Below are 23119 nucleotides of genomic sequence, written 5' to 3' on the forward strand. Positions count from 1 at the left end.
TCGACGGTTTTTTTTTTCCAGAAAAGCAGAGGACGCTTACCCTACCGGTGCGCCTGATCTATGCTCCAATTTATAGTGGAGTCCGATTTGCTCATTTACTTTTGTTACTTTGCATGTATTATTCTGTTATTTTATTTTCTTTGTTGTGTAATTCGTGTTACATGTCGGGTCTTTGTCTCTGGATTACATTCTTTTGATTTCCCCTGAAATCTAGGTTCCCTTGATTACAATCATAGAAGTTCGTTGACTTCATAGATCAATGAAATATATCAGAAAAAAGCTGTGTGTGAAAATACCATATTTTGCATTTTCAATATTCTTCAGTTATAAAGAAGATAACACGTTTTAAAAAATCAAAATTTGTCAAAAAAAGGAACATTTTTTTTGTATCCGGAGGATAAAGTAATTAAGAGATCCTGGCGTCGATTTCACAAAAAGTCGTAAGTGTAAAGTTGATCGTAAGTAATTACGTCACAACCTACAATAGCATTGTGACGTCAGAATGTGATTCATGGGTTAAAAACCTACATATTACTATTTTTGATATTTTGTTTGAATTGCCAAAGTAAATAGAAATAAACATTCAATTTTTCATATAGCCCGTGTTCTTAGGAGATAAAAAATTATATAGAATGCACTATATATTTCAAAATTAAGGGAGATACCTCTGTAAATGACACTCAAATACAATAGAATCTATTGGATTTTCAATGTTCATTGAATAAATAATTACACATTTCATAGTATAGACCCATAAAACAACTTAATTACAAAAATAAAAATATGTAGCCTTTTTTGGGTGTAACATATATTTCAGATTTTGCATGATTCTTACAAAGACAGCTACTTGATAAGTTTCTCTGTGTTTTGTCCAAATAAATAGCTTACTTTATATTGGAATAAATCTCTCTGTGGGATTTATAAGTAGGATTTCTAAGTTTTTAATCCATCCAGTAAATTTATCCTTCCACATATATTCGTAAAAACGTAAACGTTAAATTATCGTAAACATAAATATTGTTTATTTATCCGTAAAAGGTTGAACAAAATCGTAACAATTCGCATTTGTTTTCGCAATTATTTCGAACAACATTTTAGTACATGATCGTGACATTATTATTATTATATAATAATAGATCGTTCACTCGTCAATGCAAGCCAAGTCATTAAAAGATGCTTTATATTTTTTCCTCGTCTATCCCTTGATATTTTGTTCTTTAAAACATATATATTCAGACTGGTTGTAATGTTAAAAAAGTATTCCTAAGGGGAAAACACTGCTCCACCTATCTTGCCGCTATATTACTACACTATTAAAAGTTCATTTTGTAACAGACTTTGTCCAAAATAAAAATATGAACGGGTGTCGTAAGACTATCTCGGGGATCAACTCTACCGATTTATCCTAAAAGATACTTCAGTAACTGTTAAGTTTCCCAAAACCAAAAAGGCAACGTCATTTTGTCACATTTATGTATCGCGCTAGAATTGTAACAAATAGGCTTCTGCAACAGGGTTATGTTCCTACAAGAATGAATTCATCACTACAGAAGTTTTATTGTCGTCATCATGAACTCGTGGATCGTTACGGTGTATCCATCTGCACCATGAAAACTGATTTGTTCAACGTGTCATAGTTTTCCTTTCCTCATCGTCTACCCTAAACTTATTTTTTTATGAGCAGCTCGGCGTGTGAAAAACAGAAAAGCAGAGGACGCTTAACCTACCGGTGCACCTGGTCCATGCTCCCAGTTTTTAGTTGAGTCCGAGTTGCTCATTCATGTTTTTGTTACTTTGTATCTATGATTTTGAGTTACTTTATGTTCTTTGTTGTGTATGTCTGTTTTCCATGTCTGGTTGTTGTCCCTGGATTACATTCTTTTTAACGTTGTGGTATTAATTCATTGTGGATCTTGAAAAATTCGAAAGATATTTTGGAGACAATCAGTTCAAGACTATTACCATCAATTTCAAAGTGTAGGTCAAGACATGAGGCTGACGTCACAGTGTCTGTAGTATCCTTTATCTCAAGTTCAATCCACAACATATTTGTCCAGTATTGTGGACGCGTTTTTTTTCAACAAACGGTTGACATTCCAATGGGTGCAAATTGTGCTCCTCTACTTGCTGACCTATTCCTTCACTCTTATGAGGCTGGCTTTATAGCTGAACTGATCCGAAAGAAAGAATATCATTTAGCTAGATCCTTTAATCTCAGTTTCAGCAATATAAATGACGTATTATCTTTAAACAATGCTAATTTCGGCGATTTGATATATCGCATTTATCCCCAAAGAACTTGAGATAAAGGATACTAAAAATACTGTGAAGTCAACCTCATATCTTGAACTACACTTATAAATCGATGGTAAAGGAAATCTATTGATCAAAACTTTACGACAAACATGATGACTTTTCATTCAAAATTGTCAACTTTCCTTTCATCTGTGGCAACATCCCTTCAGCACCTGCGTATAGAGTGTTCATGACACAACTCATACGTTATGCCAGAGCTTGCCGAGGCTACGCAGACTTTTTGTATCGCGCAAGAATTGTAACAAATTGGCTTCTGGGGCACGGTTATGTTGTTACAAGATTTGAAGTCATAACTACAAAAGTTTTATGGACTCGTGGATTGTTACGGTGTATCCATCTGCGCCTTGAAAACTGATTTGTTCAACGTGTCATAGTTTTCCGTTCCTCTTTCGTCTACCCCGGACTTGACGTTTTGTGACTATTCTCTGTGTGTTTCTAGAAAAACAGTTTTTGTTACTTTGTATGTATGATTTTAGTTACTTTATGTTCTTCGTTGTGTATGTCTGTTTTCCGTGTCTGGTCTTTGTCCCTGGATTACATTCTTTTGATGATCGCTATAACTTTGGTTCCCTTGATTACTGTTTGTTTACCACTATAACCTTGGTCCCCTTTATTATTCTTTCAGTGTTCCTATTGTTCCGTCGGAATCATATTCATTTAAAGAATTTTCAAAGATACGCCTATTTAAATAGCATATAGTTCATAACTCTTTTCAGCAGAAGAATACAACGTCATGAGTACCATCATATGGAGAATTTTACTACAACCAATATCACGCTTACTTTCAAAATGATGTAAATAAAAAAATTTTCTCGGCATATCCTCATTCTTTTGTAGGCCGTAAAGGTTAGTTCAAGAAAAAAAAATACAAATTAGACTTGATAATATTTAGAATTTTTGGTAGAGCTGTAAAACTGAAGCGTTTTTTTTCATTGTCTCCTTAATTTGGTTGTTTTTCGTTCTCTTTGTGTATTTGCTTGGTCTTGATCCTTGTTGTTCTGTAATTGATTTTAATACCGTGGTTTTCTTTCATCTTACTTACATAATTAAATACAAACAAAATAAAATACCTTGTCTACCCCATCACTGACAGCCATTTGTGATCGGACTTCTTCACAATGATTATGCAATAATTTTCTATGTACAATGATCTACATGATAGAACATAGACGTTTTAAAACTGCAAAACAACAAAACTAAATTTCCACTTCATGCATTTTCCTCTTCAGAAACACTAAAAAAGATACCGAACTCATATAATGATGCCTTTAATGAAGTTATTTTAGACATCTAAACGTCTCGAAATAATTGTATAAAATTATAAAAGATAGGTTCCCTATAAGACAATGACAAACTAAGACTTCAACTTAATCAAGTACAGTGCAGTGCTGCTTTTCTCTGCCTATGTTATCAAAATAAGTTGTTGGCATTGTCTAGACTTCAAATGAACAACATTATAATAGCGATATGGATGAAAAGTTGAAACACGTACTTAACAATTTATTTTCATTTTTGTTCCTAAAGGTTCAAAGGCACAAAAAAAATAGATGCCAAGCATGGATGTATTTTCGAGTTGTATAGTCAATTTTGTGTTTTCTCGGAATAATTAATTAAGTTAGTAGTGTGGTATTGAAAAAACTAACAATATTGGCGACGTTTGTTGGTCTCCAAATCCATGTCCGGATAATTTATTTCTATAATGCTTAACATTAGACTTTCCAAACAGTGTAGTAAGTTATGTTCAAACACTTTTTGCCAAACTTGGAAATATTGTTTGACCAAATATATTCACTGATTTTTACCGTGATTCCGTGCCTTTGTTGTTTTTTTTTTTTTTAAGTTTTGGCCTTGTACATATTCAGTTATATTTTCGTAAGAACGAAAACAAATATTTGATAACAAGTTTTAGGAAAACCATTTTTATCGATCGTCTTTGTTCTTTTTGATCTCGATCTGAACTAGTTTTGGATTATGAAGTATTTGAATTATCCCAGTTCTGAAGCTTCGGTATTCTTTGCCGATATTTATTGCTAATGAGTATAGCACATTTGTCTAATTAGATGTTGCCAGGATATTGACATGTGAATGAGGTGATTATCAAAACGGACAAATGTCCTGAAACATTGCATTGAATACCGAGGCAGTTATAGAACACATATAGTTCTACAATGAAGATACTGATTGGATTATGAAAGCTGTGATGTCTACCTTTAGCAACCTTGTTATTAAAAGTTCTCCCATTCTACTTTTAATACTTCCTATACTATAGACCAAACACAATCACTAGAAAATATTTGGAAATATATCTGATGATGTGGTAACTCAAACGTATATTTTGGTTGAAGAATTAAAAATAATTTTACCTCTATTACTGAAATATCCGAATAAAAATGTCGCTTTAATTGTTTATTGGATTTTCCCCCTTTTTCTACAAGAAATTATATCGTGAAAATGCACTGCATATTGCTATAATTATTCTACTGAAATTCTGATAACGGTTATTTTTTTTTTCATTTTCTTCAGTGGTGACCTAAGGTAGTCTAGAGACCTTGATACAAATATTGATATCAGCACGGTGATTTGAACCTTTCATTCAATGTAAAAATCAGAACTTACTAAGCATTACAGATTTTTTTCATTTTAGTATTGTAATTTCCTCAATAGTTGTTTCTTAACTTGATTAGCTGCTCCATATTGACTTTCCACATCCAAATACATTCAATTGCTTGCTGAATGATAAATATACACAGACTATGTACCATGCTAGCCTCCAAAAACAGTCACGCAATACTTATCATTTATTTATTGATTTTGACGAGATAATGTTATCCTAGGTTATATAATTGCTTGCTGAATGATAAATATTCAGAGACATTGTACCAGGTTAGCCTTTTAATAGTGTAATGCAATACGAATCATTTATTCATTGATTTGGACTGGATCATGGTATGTTCTCTAACCTGTATATATGATGCTAATTAAAAATAATTTCAAATTAAAACCCTATCAAACCCAAGATCTTTTTGTTCCAATTAATCGTGGATTGCCAACAAAGATACCAGATGGTAAATTAAAGGAATTTAGAAAAAAGGAATCATGCGAAACACTTTTTATGAGCGCCATATCACTCCAAGTATTTGAAAAATTACATAAAATTTCTAATGAAAATAGCCGGTTTTCAATGAGTGACTCTTAGTACTTTTGAATAGTGTTCAAATTAAATAGCAGCGCCCCTTAAAAATTATATCATGTATAAAACATTCAGAAGGTTCCAAGTAAAAAACAGTAACAACTATCATTTTTTTTTAACATTATTCCCCTGAACAGTATATATATAAACGTCTCAGAATATGACGACTCTATTCGCTACACTGCTCCATCGGATCAAATTGATACAGGGAAGATATGTAAACGTATAGAAGGGTCTGAAAAAATTCCAATAATGTTAGAACTGTAAAATATGCGAACCAAATGTTTGGTTGTTCTCTCCGCTGGACTCGAACTCGTACCTCTGTGACATCTATGGCTACACCGCCTGTACAAACTTCAGTGCCCTAGACCACTCGGCCAGCTAGGCTATATAAATATATAGCTTTCGCTGGCCGGGTCATTCCTATTTGATCTGAAGGAGAGCGGCTGATATGGCATGAAATACAGAATTTTTTACATGTTATGTTCATTATATTATTCATTTGAATCCTATGAACAGATGACATGCTTTTTAAGGTATGCGTTATTATCTCGAGTCAAACATAATACATGTGTATATAAATATATTTAGATTTGGTATGAATGTTATTCTTACTATATCTGTGATTTTAAAACACATCACCTTTTTCTCGTAGACAGAAAAAAAAATTGTGTATTGACTTGGCACGAATCGGAAAAAACGCTCGGCAAGCCTCGCGTTTTACACTGATCCTAAGCCTCATCCGTATATTGATTTAATTTTAAGTCAATATACAGTTATTTTCCTTGTACGAGAAAAAGGTAATTGCATTTTTTAATTATATATAAACATTAGAATTTAAAGTGTATGCAGTGATTTTATTCATTAATCGCATCGTCTGAATATTCGATAGGTCTGGTTCTTTGATATTTTGCTTCTGATACAGAAAGGGACGCCATCTGCATGCATAATTGCATTTATTCATTATCTAAAAAGATTGTTGACATTTAAATGAAACGGTTGAGCTGATAACACTCTATAGATCGAGGTGAAATATACAAGCCCGGCATTGGATAAAAGGTTAAAGTACACGAGGTAAAAGTCATCTAATTTAGATTTAATGTTTTTGTCTAGACCATTGTTTGTTCTGCTCTTCAGATACAAAAAAAAAATGTTAAAGTTACATTAAACAAAACTTTAAATGTTTCTTTGACAATATACTTTGTTTTGGCAACGCATACAATGCATGATACAAACTACAAGGCCTTTAACTTTTATAACCTTCTGAATTCCGTCATAGATATGACAAAACGCAATATATATATACCATCGCATAACCTATATAAAAATCACAAATACAAAGATCACCAAAAGGTCTTCAAAGAGTGTAAATACACCTTTAAGTATGCTCGGTAACAGAACGATGACACTTCCTAAAAAAACCTGAAAAGCCAAATAACGACCGGAGACACATTAATGACCAACATTATCAAACACAACTATTGACATTAGGGCGAAATTAGTAGGTAAGTTTTATTGTTTATCGCCGATTAAGCATTCTTTTTATACAGCTGTGCGTGAAATCCAATTAAAAGAGTAAGGATTTTTTTATTTTATTTTATTTTATTTATTTATTTTATTTTTTTTTTTTTGGTCTATTTTTTCATCCTACCCATTGATTATCAATGCTTTCTATACTCAAAAGTCATCTTGTCAGACTTAACTGAAATTATCATTTTCAACCCTAAGCCATCTGTCCTTACGTCAAACTAAAACTACATTCATCAAGGAATTAAATAAGTAAATATAGACTATCTTCGAGACGATACTTACTATTTTATATTACAATTTGCGAGTTTAACTTCTGCATTCAATTTTGTTTTACCTTTAAGCACTCACTGCATAGTTTGGTATTGAACAGGATAGTGCTTTGTCTAGATAAATATATTCAAAACTGTTTTAAAAAGAAACTTTATTTGTGTCGAACAAAATGGGTTTTCTCAATGATAAGCATAACACAGCGCCTTGTTAATTCATGTAATGTGAATCTTTTCCTCAGCTTTTCCTAAACCAGATATGATTTGAGATACAGATTTTATTCGTTTAAATGAAGATCAAATAACATACTCTCTCTGAAGGAGTAACCAAGGGAACCAAGGTTATAGCGGTAACCAAGGGAACCAAGGTTATAACGGTAATCAAAAAAATGTAATCCAGGGACAGAGACCAGACAAGGAAAACAGACATACACAACAAAGAACACGAAGTAACTAAAATCATACATACAAAGTAACAAAAGTAAATGAGCAACTCGAACTGAACATATGTGTTTGCGAAGTCAAATTTTATATGGCATACCTAGATATATATAAATCGAGTGCCTTTACATGGCATCATTATATAGTACCATTAAACAAGACTTCAAGATGGCGTCTAAAACTAGAAATTGGAAGTAATCCTTTATTTAAGCTTGTAATAAAAGGATTACCTAGGACAAATTTTGAGGGTTTTATTTAACAACATAGATTAAGTTTTGGTGATGTGCATTGTTTATTATTCAATATAAAACAAACTTTAATTTAATTTGTGATTGAGACAAATGGTTTCTCCTTGGATAACTAATGGTTTTCCCTACATACAATATTAGAGTATTTTCGAAAAGTACTGCCTATATGTGCATGAGGCTTATTAATTGTGGAGTAGGCCAGGCTTTGGCAAGGTTTTCAAGTAAATATACGTACGAAATTAATAAAGGAGTGCAACAGAGGGTATTCAGTATACTTTATTCGTTATAGTCATAACAGAAGCATTGAATGTGCATATAGAGATATCATATATTTCATTCGTATTATATGAAAAATCACCATCCCCCACTTAATATCCTGCGGTCCTTTTCACAAAAAAAGTGTAAAATTAGTCGTAAGTTATGATGTCATAATAGAGTTAAGTATTGTGACGTCACAATTTACCACTAATTTTACTCTTACGGGTTTTTGTGAAAAGGGCCACAGGTTTACTGAAGTCCTTAAACATTAATCAAATGGTTCCTTTTATATAAGATTTTTCTAATGACGTCATTATATTTCCTTTTTTATGAGAAACTGTAGAAGCTTTGAATTGCTAAGAAAACCCATACTGAATAAAATTCTCTAGATAATGCTTGTGTATACTGCCTCACCCATTTAGTTAGTATATAATCAAGAAACTTCATGCAGATATATGCCTACATATTGCTGTGAAATCCAGCAATCAAAGGACGTTTTAACGTTTTAAAGGATGCTAATAACAGTTGAATAATGTCAAAGTAAGCAGATGCACTTTTGCGTATAAAAATATAATACGTATGTCAAGGCTTAGCCTAGTGTCATGACAGTGATGACCAACAACGTTGTGTTATATCAAAAAGACATTATATTTATGTTCAAAATTCACTTTGTTCAAACAAAAATAAAATATGAATTTGCCAATCGATCCTTTATTTTTATATTTGTATGCATATCTGAGTATATTAAAATATTTGTACCCAAAGGACAAGGCAAATAGAAAAGAACTGAATGTCGCCATGACCACTTCATATAATAAATTTCAAAACAAATTTCAAAATTCAAACTTCAAAAATGTCCTTATTTAACACAAACAGACATTCCCGAAATACCATATCTACAAAACTGTTACTGCCCAATCATCGATTACTTCTAACTTACTGAATTCGCTTTAAATACTTCCCGCGAAACCGATTTACTTCATACATGTTATAACCAAGATTCACACTCTGCAAACGCACGTTAGTTCATTATCCTTTTGTTTTTATTTTTATTTTTTATTTTTTGTTTTTTATTTGATTTGTTTTGTTTTTTGTTTGTTTGTTTGTTAGTTTGTTTGTTTGTTTTTGTTTTGTTTTGTTTTTTTTTGTCATTTTTTTTTTTTTTTGGGGGGGGGGGAGTTTTCTAATCCTTTTTTTCAAATTTCTTCACCCTGTTTTTGTTCCTTACTTTGTAGTTATGGACATCATTTTTGTTTTGGTTACCCTTAACTTCACATTCGTTTTAGTCTGGGAATTACGTTGAAGAGAATGATTTTACACATCCAAAGAAAGTTGATAAATGTCATCACCTTAAGTTAGGTTAATTGGTCTCATCAGAGTCCTCGTGAAAGCTTTTGTAGAATTGTCTAATTAATAAACTCATAATATTATTGGTCTAGACATTTTAATTCTAGGCTACAAAAACCAAGAAAGTAACATTTGATGAGAGATGTAATACTATATTTATAAGGTCCAACGCATTCTTTCAACATTGCCTTTAAGATTACGTAATACAAAAGTGAAGGGGGATCGGAAACCTTTTGACATCAAGTTAAGATATGATTATAAGGCTATTATTTTAATTCAATAATTGATCAAGTTCGATTGCACTCACTATATATTTGTTTCTGTCGATAAGCATTGGTTCATTACATTCATCCTTCTTTCAGAAACACACATTGAACTTTCACTGAAACCTCTAAAAAATAAAATGTGCGTAAAAAACTTCAACTGCAACATTATTGTAGAACAATCTATGAAATTTATCTACTTCGTGTGAAAAAAAACTATAATTTATTTCCAATCAACGGCGGGAGGTGGCAATATACTCATTACTCATCACCCACAGGTAAGACAAATTTCCTATGATATTTAAGTAATTATCAAAATTATCGTTCGTTTTCAAAAGTTTGCATGATAAGCAAAGATCAACTAAATATTATACAGATCGAGAGCACTTGAATTCTGACGTTGTAAAGAATGTCATGTCAATTAGATCAAATAAGGAGCAAAGTAAAACGTCCTATTCGCGTGCTGTCAATTAAGTAGTGCCTTTGTAAGAACCATGCAAAATCTGAAAAATGTGATACACCTTAAAAAAAGGCTATATATTTTTATTTTTGTAATTAAGTTGTTTTATGGGTCTATACTATGAAATGTGTAATTATTCATTTAAATCTGCCTGCTATTAGAAGATAATCAACATCGAAAATCCAGTAGATTCTATTGTATTTGAGCATCATTTACAGAGTTATCTCCCTTAATTTTGAAATCTACAGTGCATTCTATATAGTTTTTATCTCATAAGAGCACGGGTTTTATGAAAAACCACATGTTAATTTCTGTTTACTATGACATTTCAAACAAAATATCAAAAGTAAAAATATGTAGGCTTTTTACCCATGAATCACATTTTGCATGATCCTTAGCTGGAGTGCTACTTAACAAATCTTATCAACTATTATTATCCACTTTAGAATCGTATTAAGCACACGTAAATATTAATAAAACTCTTTAGTTTCCGTAACGTTTAAGTTTCGATTCCACTTTTTTTTTCAAAAACATATCCGGTTTATATCATATTTTATCGGTTCCATGCTCAGAAGAGAAATATACGGAAATTTTATCTCTGAGTCATTACCTGATAAAAGTTGGTATAAAGCATTATCTACAGAGGCGCACTCTTACTTCCAAGACATGTTATTAACTAAATATTGTACTAATGGTCAATCGGTTCATGGGAATACTTTTTGTGACATATTAATATTCTAGGTTAAAAAAAGACAATATTGAATGTTGTTAGGCGGAAATATCAATTGAAAATGTACACCAAAACTGTATTCAAACACACGAAAACAACATATAGTACATATGTTATAATGACGTATTCAGGTTTCATTTTCAGAAGCAGTTATAGACCAAATAACCAAAATTAGATTGTAAATCAGTTGTTTCACTGTTAAGATAATACTTATATAGAATTGTGAATACAATTGACAACTTTCAAGTTCGTTCGTTCTTTGTTTGGTTGATATAAGTGAGGGGTGAACGTGCAGGTATCTTAATTAAGGCATATGTAGACTGAAAAAGCTATGTTGGTTAGTGGGTGTATTTCTTATACAAATAATTGTCCTTCATAAAACATTTTTATGAAATGTTACGATATACAGACACCATAACCTTGTTATATCTACCGTTTTACCATAACTCTTAGTAACGACTTCAAAAAGTATATAAAACCTAATGTAGAAATAACAAATTAACACAATATTATTTTGCCGATCAGCCCACAGACCAAGATAGACACCGGATTTTTTTTAAGTTGTATTCTATAATACACAAGTTCATAGTATTGTTAAACACATAGTATAAAGTTCGTAAACCCTATCCTAACAGCCAAGACACCCAAAAGAAAAACATAGATAAAACGTTTTGGGCTAATAAAAGCGCTGGAATTTCGGGCAAAACTTTTTTTTCGACAGACTGTCTAGGGTTACAGTGCGAAAACCTTCACTACTTGAAAAACACCCAAAAATGATTTACAACCTATTACCCATACAAAAATCAATGTCAATTGGCTCTCACGCATCACGTGACCCTAACCTTATACAGTTAATACAACTTTTCCCACTTTACTGTAACTTAGTTATAATCTTGTAATAAGAATGTTCCCCATTTATAATATGTTTCCCTATCTTTTTAAATAATCAAAATATGATTTAATTATATTGTAACTTCTGGAAACAGTCAATAAAAAAGACATCTTGTCCGATAAAGAATGTAGATATGATCCATCATGTTTCCCGATGGCCTCAACATCATCAACTATACACTTCTTCAGACAATTTCCTGTAAAATACAAATATTTTATTGAACTGCATCATCAAAATTTTGTGCTCTTCTACCGAATATACCGTTTTGACCTCGACTTTGATGTGTGAAATCTAGACCCTCATTTTTTTTTTTTTTTGTCTACAATGTAAGGTTTCAAATTGTTGTACTATGTATCATTGGCCAAAAGGCTGCCTGTAATATATTTTTTCAACGTATCGCTCACTAACGAAATTGGAGGCACAACCCGTTATTGTCTTTTGACCATTCGTATTAAAAGGTGTCGAAACCCGATGTGCGTTGCTCTAGAATCTAGATTTTTTGTTTATTGTAATACGCTGCAAATCGACCAAATGAGTCAAAAATCCAAGAAAAAGTCAATGATACAACGCTTTATATGCATGTGTCGTGTGTATCTACGTTAATACAATGCATCTTTCTGCTACCTACGATTTACTTATTCCACGTCACGCGATGTAGAGCTCTTACCCTTTTCTACGTCAACCCTGTTACTAAACATGTAACCTGTACCGGAGCCATCGGAAAAATGTGTAAATCAAGCACATTATTAGTCAACTGACCCAAATAATTGCCTTTATCATCCATTTCTTGAACATTATCAAGCCAAAATTTTATTTCTAATTCACCCTTGTTGCAGACTTGAATTGGCGCCTTCCAAGATGTCCTGTCAAGAATGCACTCATAAGTGTATCAAGTTCCTGAAGGAACTTTATTACCCAACGCAGCTTGTGTAAAATAATTTGACCTACTATAGATGCTAAAAATCTTACATGTACTAACTTACTCATTCTTAACCGTGTCAACAAACTTCGACACATGACGATAATTTATATTTATCAATGCGTTCTTGCGTGACGCTCAATCCCGAACAAAGCCTAACCAAACTAAATTTTGCATAGGAGTCCAATTGCACTTTTTACCGGCAAGAACGAAATCAAACATTGACCATATCAAACCCCGATTTCTTTACGACAAAAAACCGTCAAATCGTAGTTTTTGCTGCCCCATACCATTATCAATATACATAACAACGGTTATATTCTTTGATCTTTGATATATTTTCTGTAGCAAATTTATTGAAAAAATATTTTTGGGGGTCTGTTTTAAAGGCAAATTATCACCCTGTTCAGTTACGTGATAGTGTAATCACTCGTGCCTATCTTTTTCCACTCAGGAATATAATCTTTTAATCTACCCACAGGTAAAGGTTGCTTCGCCGTTTCTGAGTCACATTTATTTAAAGTTTAAAAATTTGCTCCCCAAAGTTGGGATTTTTTGTCTTTTTTTTTTGTGTTTTGTTTTGTTTTTGTTTTTTGTTTTTTGTTTTTTTTTGTTTTTTTTTGTTTTTTTGTTTTGTTTTGTTTTGTTTTGGTTTTTTTGCTTTGCTTTTCCTCCAGGTAGTCTTTCTTCCAATGATCTCTAGTACAACAAGTAAAACTACTCCTCCTTCGACGTGTTATCTGTCCCTGCTGATCCACTGATACAATGCCTGTCAAGGAAACCTTCTCGGTTTACTTTTTTCGGTCTTGGACCTTTTTTTTTGGCACTTCTCTCTGCTTTCAACATTCTTTTTCTGTCGTCATTATCCTCGGCTATTGAATGCGCTTCATATTTTTGAACGCCTTTCCATCCTAATTGAGCAGAATTAGTGAGTTTCACAAGTTTTTGCCTTTGTGAGACTAAGCAGATACCTTCAGAAATCTTTCCCGCGCGGTATGTATTTTGTCTTCAGTGAGCGGTTCCGATTTAAGATCCAATTTTGCTTTTCTCATCTTCACGAGGACTTCAGTGTTATACTTAAATTGTCACGTTTTTTGTAATTTGTATCCTACAGTCTGGATAGATTCTAGCTTCGTCAGTTGAGTATACGTTATGTCTTTCTGCTGACCGTTAATCTTACCGATCGCATCTGTTACAAGAGCTTTAACTACGACATCATAGAGTTTTGCACATTTGAAACTGCGGATGAAACTTAATGTCTAATATTTTCTAGTAAATTGGCGTCCATTTTTTGGTCCCGAAAAAACTTGTCACTGCGACTGGTGACTAGAGAGTGAAAGCTATTACCAATGCGGAAACCAATGTCCATTGGCTTTTACACATCAGAGTACCCTTACCGTAAATATATGTTCCTGCTTAGTTGTGGAAACGCGAGCAAATATTTTCTGCACCTTAAATCCCCTCTACGATTGGTAGTGTCTGCATATTATACTGATTGGTACTGAAAATCCCAGTGGTATCGGGAAACCTTATCAAATCACATTGTGGTGGTTGAAACTCCTTTGTCATTTAATTTTAGGGTGCTGGTGTTTTTTTTTTAAATTCTGTATAATGCTCTTATAATATTATTTCCGCAGCATGTTATGTACTGTTTAATAAAAGCTATGCTTTGTTATATGTACTCCTGAAAAAAAATCGACTGAAATCCCTTCTGCAGTTTATTTGAGAATTGTGATTTATCCACGAAAGTCATTTCGCACAACATTTACGTTCTTTTATCTCAATCATGGGACATCTTTGTTTTAATTTTTTTAATTAGTTTGTGATTGTTTAAATAACAAATGAGTAGCATAGAGAGCATCGATATTTTTCAGGGAATTATTCAGAAAATTAGAAATGAAATTAATCTTTGTTTTATGGATATTAGTGAAATTTATGTATGATATTTTGTTCGTAAACACAAGTTAATGTGTTGTTAGCTTTTTGGGGTCACTGAACGCAAGCTAGTGTGATTGGCACTTTTGTCGGGAGGATTGCTTGAAACTGTTCTTGATGCACACACCTCAGTTTATTATCATCATCATTACTTTTATTATTATTCTCATTATAACAGATTACAGCGATATTAGAGGACAAAGACATCAAAAAGTAATCAATATGAATTTAACCTTTGACCTTTAATTAAATCAATATATTCAATTTCGTCCTTTTACAGGACACACCTGCTTCATATTATTATTATTATTATTATTGTTATTATTATTATTATTATTATTATTATTCCTCTTGTTATTGTCGTTTTATTATTTGTTGACTCTTATTATTGCAGAACATATTGATCATTTGTGTATGATGGACTTCTTACACAGAAAATAGCGGTATGGTATGGATTTATCCTATTACAACAGTAGCAGCACTATATTAATGCCATCTGATGGTAAGATTTAATTCGATTTTAGGTTTATGTCTATACAAAAAAAAATAATGAATTCCCTTAATGAAATCCTGTTTTAGAAGTCTTGTTAAGTTTGTTTGTTTGTTATTTGTTTGTTTGTGTTTTTTTTTGTTTTGTTTTGTTTTGTTTTTGTTTTTTATTTTGCATATGTTTGTTTGTATGTTTGTTTTGTTTTGTTTTGTTTTTGTTTTTTTTTTTGCATATTTTTTTTTTTTTTTTGTTTCGCTTGTTTGTTTGATTAAGTAGTTTTTTTTCATTTATTGTTATGTATTATTTTCATCTCTTTTGTACGGTGTTAGTGCGTTACATGATTTCTTAATGTCTAAATGTCATTTATTAAATGTAAATTAATCAGTATACTATTTTATTAGGCTAATATTTAATAAGCCAGGTTTTCGTTGATAAAACGAATTATTTAGATCTCTTTCGACTAAGCTTATGAATATGCATTGATTTCTATTTCTTATCTATTTTAACGGAGTCGAGGCTATTTTTGGCACTACTTTTATGCGTGATTGTTTATATATAATCACTTAACGAGGTCAAAACTGGCAGGCACTTTGGGGGAAAAACAACTAGCTAGGGTGACAAATATATCAACTACTTATCACCAATGTATTCTTGATGCTGTTTGTGAAACGTTAAATTATTACTTTCCTTTCGTATCTTAATTTGGCAGAACTTGCACAAGTACGTGGAGGCAAAAGCAATACAATAGGATTCCAACGCTCCGGTTAATTGGACAATAACAAAACTTAAGAAAGGGTTGGAAAAATGCATGTTTTTGAACCTGATTTTTACGAAAAGAACTGTTGAAAAAACTATACATGGAAAACATGCAAATAAGGAACTTGCAATTGCAAACTAAATGGACAGTTACAAATAAACAACAGAGTGTACATCAGAATTAAGTGACCGAAAATAATTCTAATTCGTAGAGTAATGACAGCGACAGTACTAACAATGCGACAAGACAACTTCCAACAGTTAATTCTAGACAAAAATTCGGGAGAAAACGCGGAGGGAATTACTACTAGAAGTGATGCAGTCGAGCAATATTCTACATCCGGGAAGTAATGCCAAATTGGCTGCGCCCATGAAAGATCCGAAAATTTTTAACAGTATGATGAACTCTATGCAGTCCATGCAACAGGTAATGATGGCATTACAGTAAACGGTGCTCAAACCTTTTTCGACAAAAATAATAACAACAAGAGTGGGTTGAAAAAGGAAATACATTTTCTACAGCTTATGCTGCAAAGGCAAGTGACAACGCTGTGAATGGGAATGGCCAGTATCGGACTTCCAATACAGCGGTAAATATAGGTGGATACATGTATCTCTTCCCCGTCTCAGAACCGGGGGTCATTTCAGAATGCATTGTGTCAAATCAGTTGAAGAAAAAAGATTTGGGAAGGGAAAGACGTTAATTGGGTCTCGGTACTGATCCGAAAATTCGTAGAAAAATAACATTGAGAGTCAAATCCCGAAGGAAAAACAGTTAATTTAAGCAATCAGGGAGATGCTCGTATGGCTAAAAAAAACCTACAACTAGCGAATTCATCACTGCTTTTAGGAATTCAAGAGAATAATTTACTTGAAATACACAGAGAGACGTATTGAAGTTTATCGAATATCACTGCAATTTCTCTGCAAGGGCAGCTTCAGCTGTAATAGACAGCAATCTCAGGGTAGACTGGTCTATCAATGACGTCACATTGCTGAATATGGTTATGGGAAGCGCTAGAGTAAATGCATGTAATCTGTGCTCATCAACAATGCACACATCTTTCTGTCCACTACTTGGGATCAGAAAAACCATGAAGCTACCCGTATTAAGAATGCTCCTAACATTAATAAAGAAGTTAATAGGTACGGTCGTAAGATTATTGTGCAGAATGATATGAATCTGTTCAATAATTTCATTGACAGAAATGTATCAGACTGAATTGTCGCTATGCACATAAGTGCTCAATTTGTTTTTCACCTTCTCGCGGTTCTAGCCTTTGCTCAAAGAAGAAACAATCTAGAGAACCCGGTAATAAATGACTAAATGAAGTTCCAAAAATGGCCTAACTCCTGTAAATATTGCCATATCTTAGACATGATTTGAACAATTATCCTGCTCCCAAATTTGTTACTAATTTGTGTAGTGATTTAACAAACTTTTGACTGACTTTGACACTTGGATCTCCGACAATAACGTTCCAATTAAATTAAACAGTGTAGAAATCTTCTCTCAGCTACTACAAAACCCGATGTGGTTGATGAATAAATTGGAATTGAACCACTAAACCATGTATTGTATTTGTAAATATTGTTACAATTCTCTATGCAATATGTTACTGGTTATAGGTTAGGAGGGTGTAAATGTGATTTGATAGGAACTAACTTTATCAGTAAACTATTTTGCGTTTGATATAAATTTCTATGTCCGATTTTTAATTGCTAATGATATTTAAATTCATAATTTTTATGTTATTATATTATAAGTTAGTGATGTTTTTTCTTGGCTTATTATCCTAATGCGTATTTAAGGTGGGTCTATTTTATTTTATTTTATGATTTTGTATTTGTTTAATTTAATTGTTATCTTATTTTTTCTTTTGTTTATGTATTGTTTGTTTTTCTTTTTTGTTTTATTGTTTTTGTTTGTTTTGCTTGGGTTTGTTGTAGCCATTGCAGTTTGATTGATAACTTTGAAAAATAATTGATGGCCTTGACTTATGATAATCAAATAACTTCTTTCATCTCGAATTCCCTTAGGCTGATCTGTAATATCTTTATACAGTATACAGCAATTACAGCAACATCATGTTAAAATATAGGATCCAGTATAGTTTACATGTTCTCCTGGGATACATTTTGTCATTTGCAGTTCATATCCGAACTAATGACACCGGAGATATACTAGTAAACAAATAAATTCATTTTAATTAATGAAAAAACTTCAATTATTTACAACAAATCAATGCTTATCTGGTATAACTGATGTCATTAGTTATAAACATCGATTGGTTTTCAATATTTGTTTTGTTCCTTGTCAAAGAATTAATCCAAAAAGGGTTGTGAAAAAAAATCATTGGCATTATCGTCGTTTAGGCAAAATCCGAAACCTGAATTATTTGTTTTACCATGAAAGTAACGAATTCGGCCCATCCTTGAATGTATCATAAATAAATTTTGATAAGAATACCTTAGTTAATTCCATACTAAAATGCAATCTCTCAGGCACGTTTACTCTTTTGTAACAGAACAAAAATCATAATTAAAGAAAACACCTTGAAATTTTATTCTCGTTGTACTCTTAAAGTCTTTATATGTGCATGTTCAGTCATTTAACAGAATATGCAATAAATAACGTGCATTGTTTTGAATCACGGTTGATGCAGGACTAATTGATAAAAGTACTAAGATAAAACAACATGTAAGATGGATACCGGACAAAACTACTCGTAAATCTTATAAAACTATTCGCTCACACCAAAAGTACACAGAAAGTAGGCTTGGTAGGGCAAACATTCCCTGTTTACAGAAAAGAATTGGAAACCATGATGCGTAACATAATAACCATAAACAACATTTTGTCTGGCAGTCAGTGGTGCATTAATTAGTCCCGTGATTATAAATGTACACTATGCTGAATAGGCACTAGAAAATATGTAATCTGGAAACAGTCATAATAAACTGAGTAATAACTTTTTGATAAGTTATTGCCTTTTAAGACACTCTGCTTACGCACTCGGTGAGTCGTCATGCAACATACCACGATTTCAGTATATCTGTTAAAGCTAAATAGTAATATTGGCGTCAGAAAAATTTGAATTCTAACTTCTTCTTCATTTATTTTTTTTTCTAAAAAGTACTATCAGACACTGACTTCCTTACATTTTCAATTGAGTCGGGTTATTTTTTGCGCCTTTTCTTTATTCCTTATTACTTACAAAAATTTTAACTAGACAGCTAATATAACTGCTGAATCGTTACGAACATAAACTTTGTCGAGCCTACTCGTTTTCAAAAGTGAATTACATATACTAAACAGATGACAGCTGCTTCCTGATTTATATTGATACCCTTCAGTTATTCCGAATAATTATAGTCTAAACATGAATAGGAAAGTGTTGCACTGGTTATTTTGTTTGATCGTCAGATACTTAGTTTCCAACATTTATTTTTACTAAAGATTCACTATAAATATATTTGCGTAACAAAACAATAAAAAACCTTATGTTTAATAACATCAAGATGTCTTTGAATAAACACACAGATATAAATCAAATATTAGAAAATTTCCCCATAAGACAATGCATAAAAGAGAACCAAATATAACTAGAAATTATCATCCTACGCGAAGCTAGCATCAGGAAATTAACAAAATCTTCTTTTATGTCTATGGATCAAAAAACACTAGCAGCTACTAACAACTCAATAGGTAAACCCGCAAATGAACGAAAAGCGGAAGGACTACAAATAAACAAATGTATGTCTTTCAAATTGATACAAAATACGATTGATTTATCAGTTCTGTAGGAGAAAGGCTCTCCCTTTTCATTCTGATTGCATAAAAAAATCTTAAACCGATAAAGCTTTATGTAAAATATTTAATTAAAAAGTCAACCCATTTGACTTGGTGTTTATATAATTAGAGATCGACGAACGTAGAAAAGTAATCACTAAACAAAACGACTACCACAATCAAATTACTTCGCATTTAAAATATTTCTTTCTGTAGCAACATACATTTAATGAGGTTTGTTTTTATCACAGCAAATACACTATGCCAGTACCGTTTGAAGCTGTACGCAATGATGTTTGTACTGTACTTATCGTCTTAAAAATAAGCCATCACTTGAACAAGATAATAATGCCAAAAGACTAAACTCGTCGCTTCAAAGTTCTACGGTCGATATAATGGACTTGTTGGTAGTCAAATTGTGTAACAATAACAACATCAACATTTTTCCAATGTCTTAGTTTCTCTCCTTCGTTTTAATACAGATGCGGCAAGTTGTAAACAACTTCACTGGTGTTAAGCTGATGACCGTAACGGCTGTCATCTCAAGATGGCGAAGGGAAATTTTGGCAAGAATATAAAGTTATTTATTCAAGACATCCACAAAATAAACATGAACAGTAGTTGGTAATTCTTGTTAGCTTGGAATTTGAAGTGGGAAGCATAGGTGCAAAATGTATGATTAATGAGAACGTACGAGGTAAAATATCGACGAGATGACCGTAACGAAGAATCTTTTCTTTTTTTAAAGGATGACCGTCACATGCGAAAAGGGATGTCCATAACATATAGAAACAAAAGTATATCGTGATTAAAGTTTATCGATAATACCTCTTCATAAGAAACTAGTATCATTAAAGATTTTGAAGTCTTGTATATTTGCAGAGACGATAGCTGTATGTACATTTTCACACTTTGATGGTTCCTTAAAATCATTTTCGTTTCTGAAAAGACTTACATATACATATATGTATGGTTGTTTACTTAAAAATATTCTCTACAACCTTCGAGTGAACGGTTTCTTGATGTCTGGTACTTTAACGTGGATTGCAATGTCGGCGTCAAGCGTAGAGGTCAAGTTAAAAATGTCAAAAAGTTTGGAATATGTAAGTGCAGTGAGCAGAATCTCAGTGTGAAAAAAAAGACAACATCTCAGAATGTGAGATAGTTTTTTATTTTTTATTTTTTTTATTTGTTGTGTCATGTATCGTTAATTTGATCCTCTATCCTACATAATAACACCTAGATGAACTGTCCAGTACTACCATACATAGTGTACTAAGTTACAGCCCTAGATCAATCCTACGAGGAGGAATGACCCGGCCAGCGAAAGCTATCTTTTTATATAGCCTGTTATAAACATGGATGGAATGATAGTGCAGTCTAATACTTAAATGGAGTTGGAAGGGAATGGTTCAAGTCAATTCTATCTCAACGCACTTGTTGAAACGGTGTTTGTTGCCTTTAACTCTATTTTTTTGTTTCTTTTCTTTTAGATCCTCCAACCGAAATCAATAGCACATATGTAATTATCACTGGAGCTGTTGTATTTGGTTTTCCAGTCATAACAATGGCTATATTCTGTTTTCTTCGGATACAGTTAGAAAAACGAAAGCGATATAGAGGAGTCTTTTTGGAAGATCGTTTAGAGTGAGTACTTTTTTCAGCCATTTGACGAAACCCAGTAGAGGGGGGAACCAGACTTAAACACTTAGTATTTATTTATTTGGATTTATTTAAACCACTCTAGAGTTCTAGCAGTTTGGAAACAAACTATTTCAACACGAACTCTGGTATGAAAGAATATTTATACATCACACTATTAGACTAAGATTTATTTACATTTGATCAATTTGAATATAGTGTGTTGTAAAATAAAATATACAGATCAAGTATTGAACAAAGTATATAACCAAAGATACAAATCAATTAATTTCACTGAATGAAACGTTTGTCGCATTCATTTAATCCTGTTCTCTCTCTCTCTCTCTCTCTTGAATATCTTTAAACGTTGGTAAAGATCATAAGAAGCCTAGACCTCGGTTATAAATATCCTTATTCATGACCTTTTCCTTTCATTTAATATGGTTAATACATAGTTTTGATATATACGTATGTTATCGTTTATATTTTTCATGCAAACATTAATATATGCCTGATACAGAGGAAAAAATTAGGTTTTGAACTTTCTATATTAACAGGAATCTTTTGCAGGGCAGCTGGAGCAAATAGCCCAATTATTCCAAATATCGAAGAGGATCAATTTGGTTCATCAAATTCAAGTGATCAAGATAATTCAAGGGACAAGCCAAAGTTTTTTAGACTTCTTTTTAACTTTATTCGCATGGAACAAACAAGTTCAAGTGAAAACAGCAACGAACAAAACAGTACATTAAACTATCAGGCATAAACGATATATTTGAATTTTTATATTTTCAAGTCTATCAAAGTGTATGCATTTGTGACCTGATGATTTTTGTGTTCATTAGAATCAGACATATATAAAACAATTATATGTTACACTTTATTCACTAGAGTTCAGAGGCTGATTGACATTTTGTACTTGAATAACAGGCATTGAGAAATACTCCACTAAATTTCAATGCTGACCATTTCTAGCAGCTTTAAAACAGTTTTTCCACAGTTGTCTTTTTAAGTGCATAAAAGTTTATAAGAAATGGTTACAAGCACATATTTCAGACTTTGTGAGAATGGTTTCCTCCTGTTAGAAGAACATGGTGCAGTGCATGTCGTCACTTGATGACAGAGCATTTGAAATATGCATTTCAAGGCATTGAATTTCGCTTCATATCAAAATAAAAATATGAGGTCTTTCCACCTAATAATTTCGTGTCGTATTCTCATTTGAACAGCTACGTAATATCACAGAATTAACAGTTTAAAGATATCATTATATTGAAGGAAACCAAAGTTAGAGTAAAAAAGTGAAAAAGTTGTTGAGTGATAAATTACATTGTTCTTTTATTTTGTTATTCCTTTTAAAAGATGTTTACAAGTACATAATTGTTTTGTATACAAAGAGGTCATGTATTGCTTGAATCTTGGTTGCTTGATTACTATTTAGCATAGATCTTCAACTTCTCTCTATAAGTCTTTTAGCCCCGTGCACGTCCGGGTGTCAAAAGAATAGACCTGCAGCAGCGCTTAGCTTGTCGTAAAAGGCGACTAAATAGTGCTCAGAAACCTAACTGGGGACTAGGGCGCTCTGCCCACAGAGCAACTGGGATGTGTGCCCCAGGTGGTGGAATGGGGTACCCCTGGCGTGTA

The 23119-nt window shown here is 32.4% G+C and overlaps 1 protein-coding gene across 1 annotated transcript in view; it reads left to right on the top strand.

Annotated features, from left to right (window-relative positions):
- LOC148611555 (uncharacterized) overlaps positions 1–22539 on the top strand; it is a 28813-nt gene extending 6274 nt beyond the window's left edge. The window contains exons 2-4 of the mRNA XM_088595299.1: positions 15190–15297; positions 21328–21481; positions 22046–22539. Of these exons, the coding sequence (XP_088451425.1) occupies positions 15246–15297; positions 21328–21481; positions 22046–22241 (402 nt within the window). The 5' untranslated portion in view covers positions 15190–15245 and the 3' untranslated portion in view covers positions 22242–22539. The remainder of the gene's footprint in view (positions 1–15189; positions 15298–21327; positions 21482–22045) is intronic.
- The last annotated feature ends 580 nt before the right edge of the window (positions 22540–23119 follow it).

Source organism: Perna viridis, chromosome 7 (assembly GCF_037379345.1).
Source record: "Perna viridis isolate PV_CMFRI_1.1 ecotype Kerala chromosome 7, ASM3737934v1, whole genome shotgun sequence".
Taxonomy (NCBI): Eukaryota; Metazoa; Mollusca; class Bivalvia; order Mytilida; family Mytilidae; genus Perna; species Perna viridis.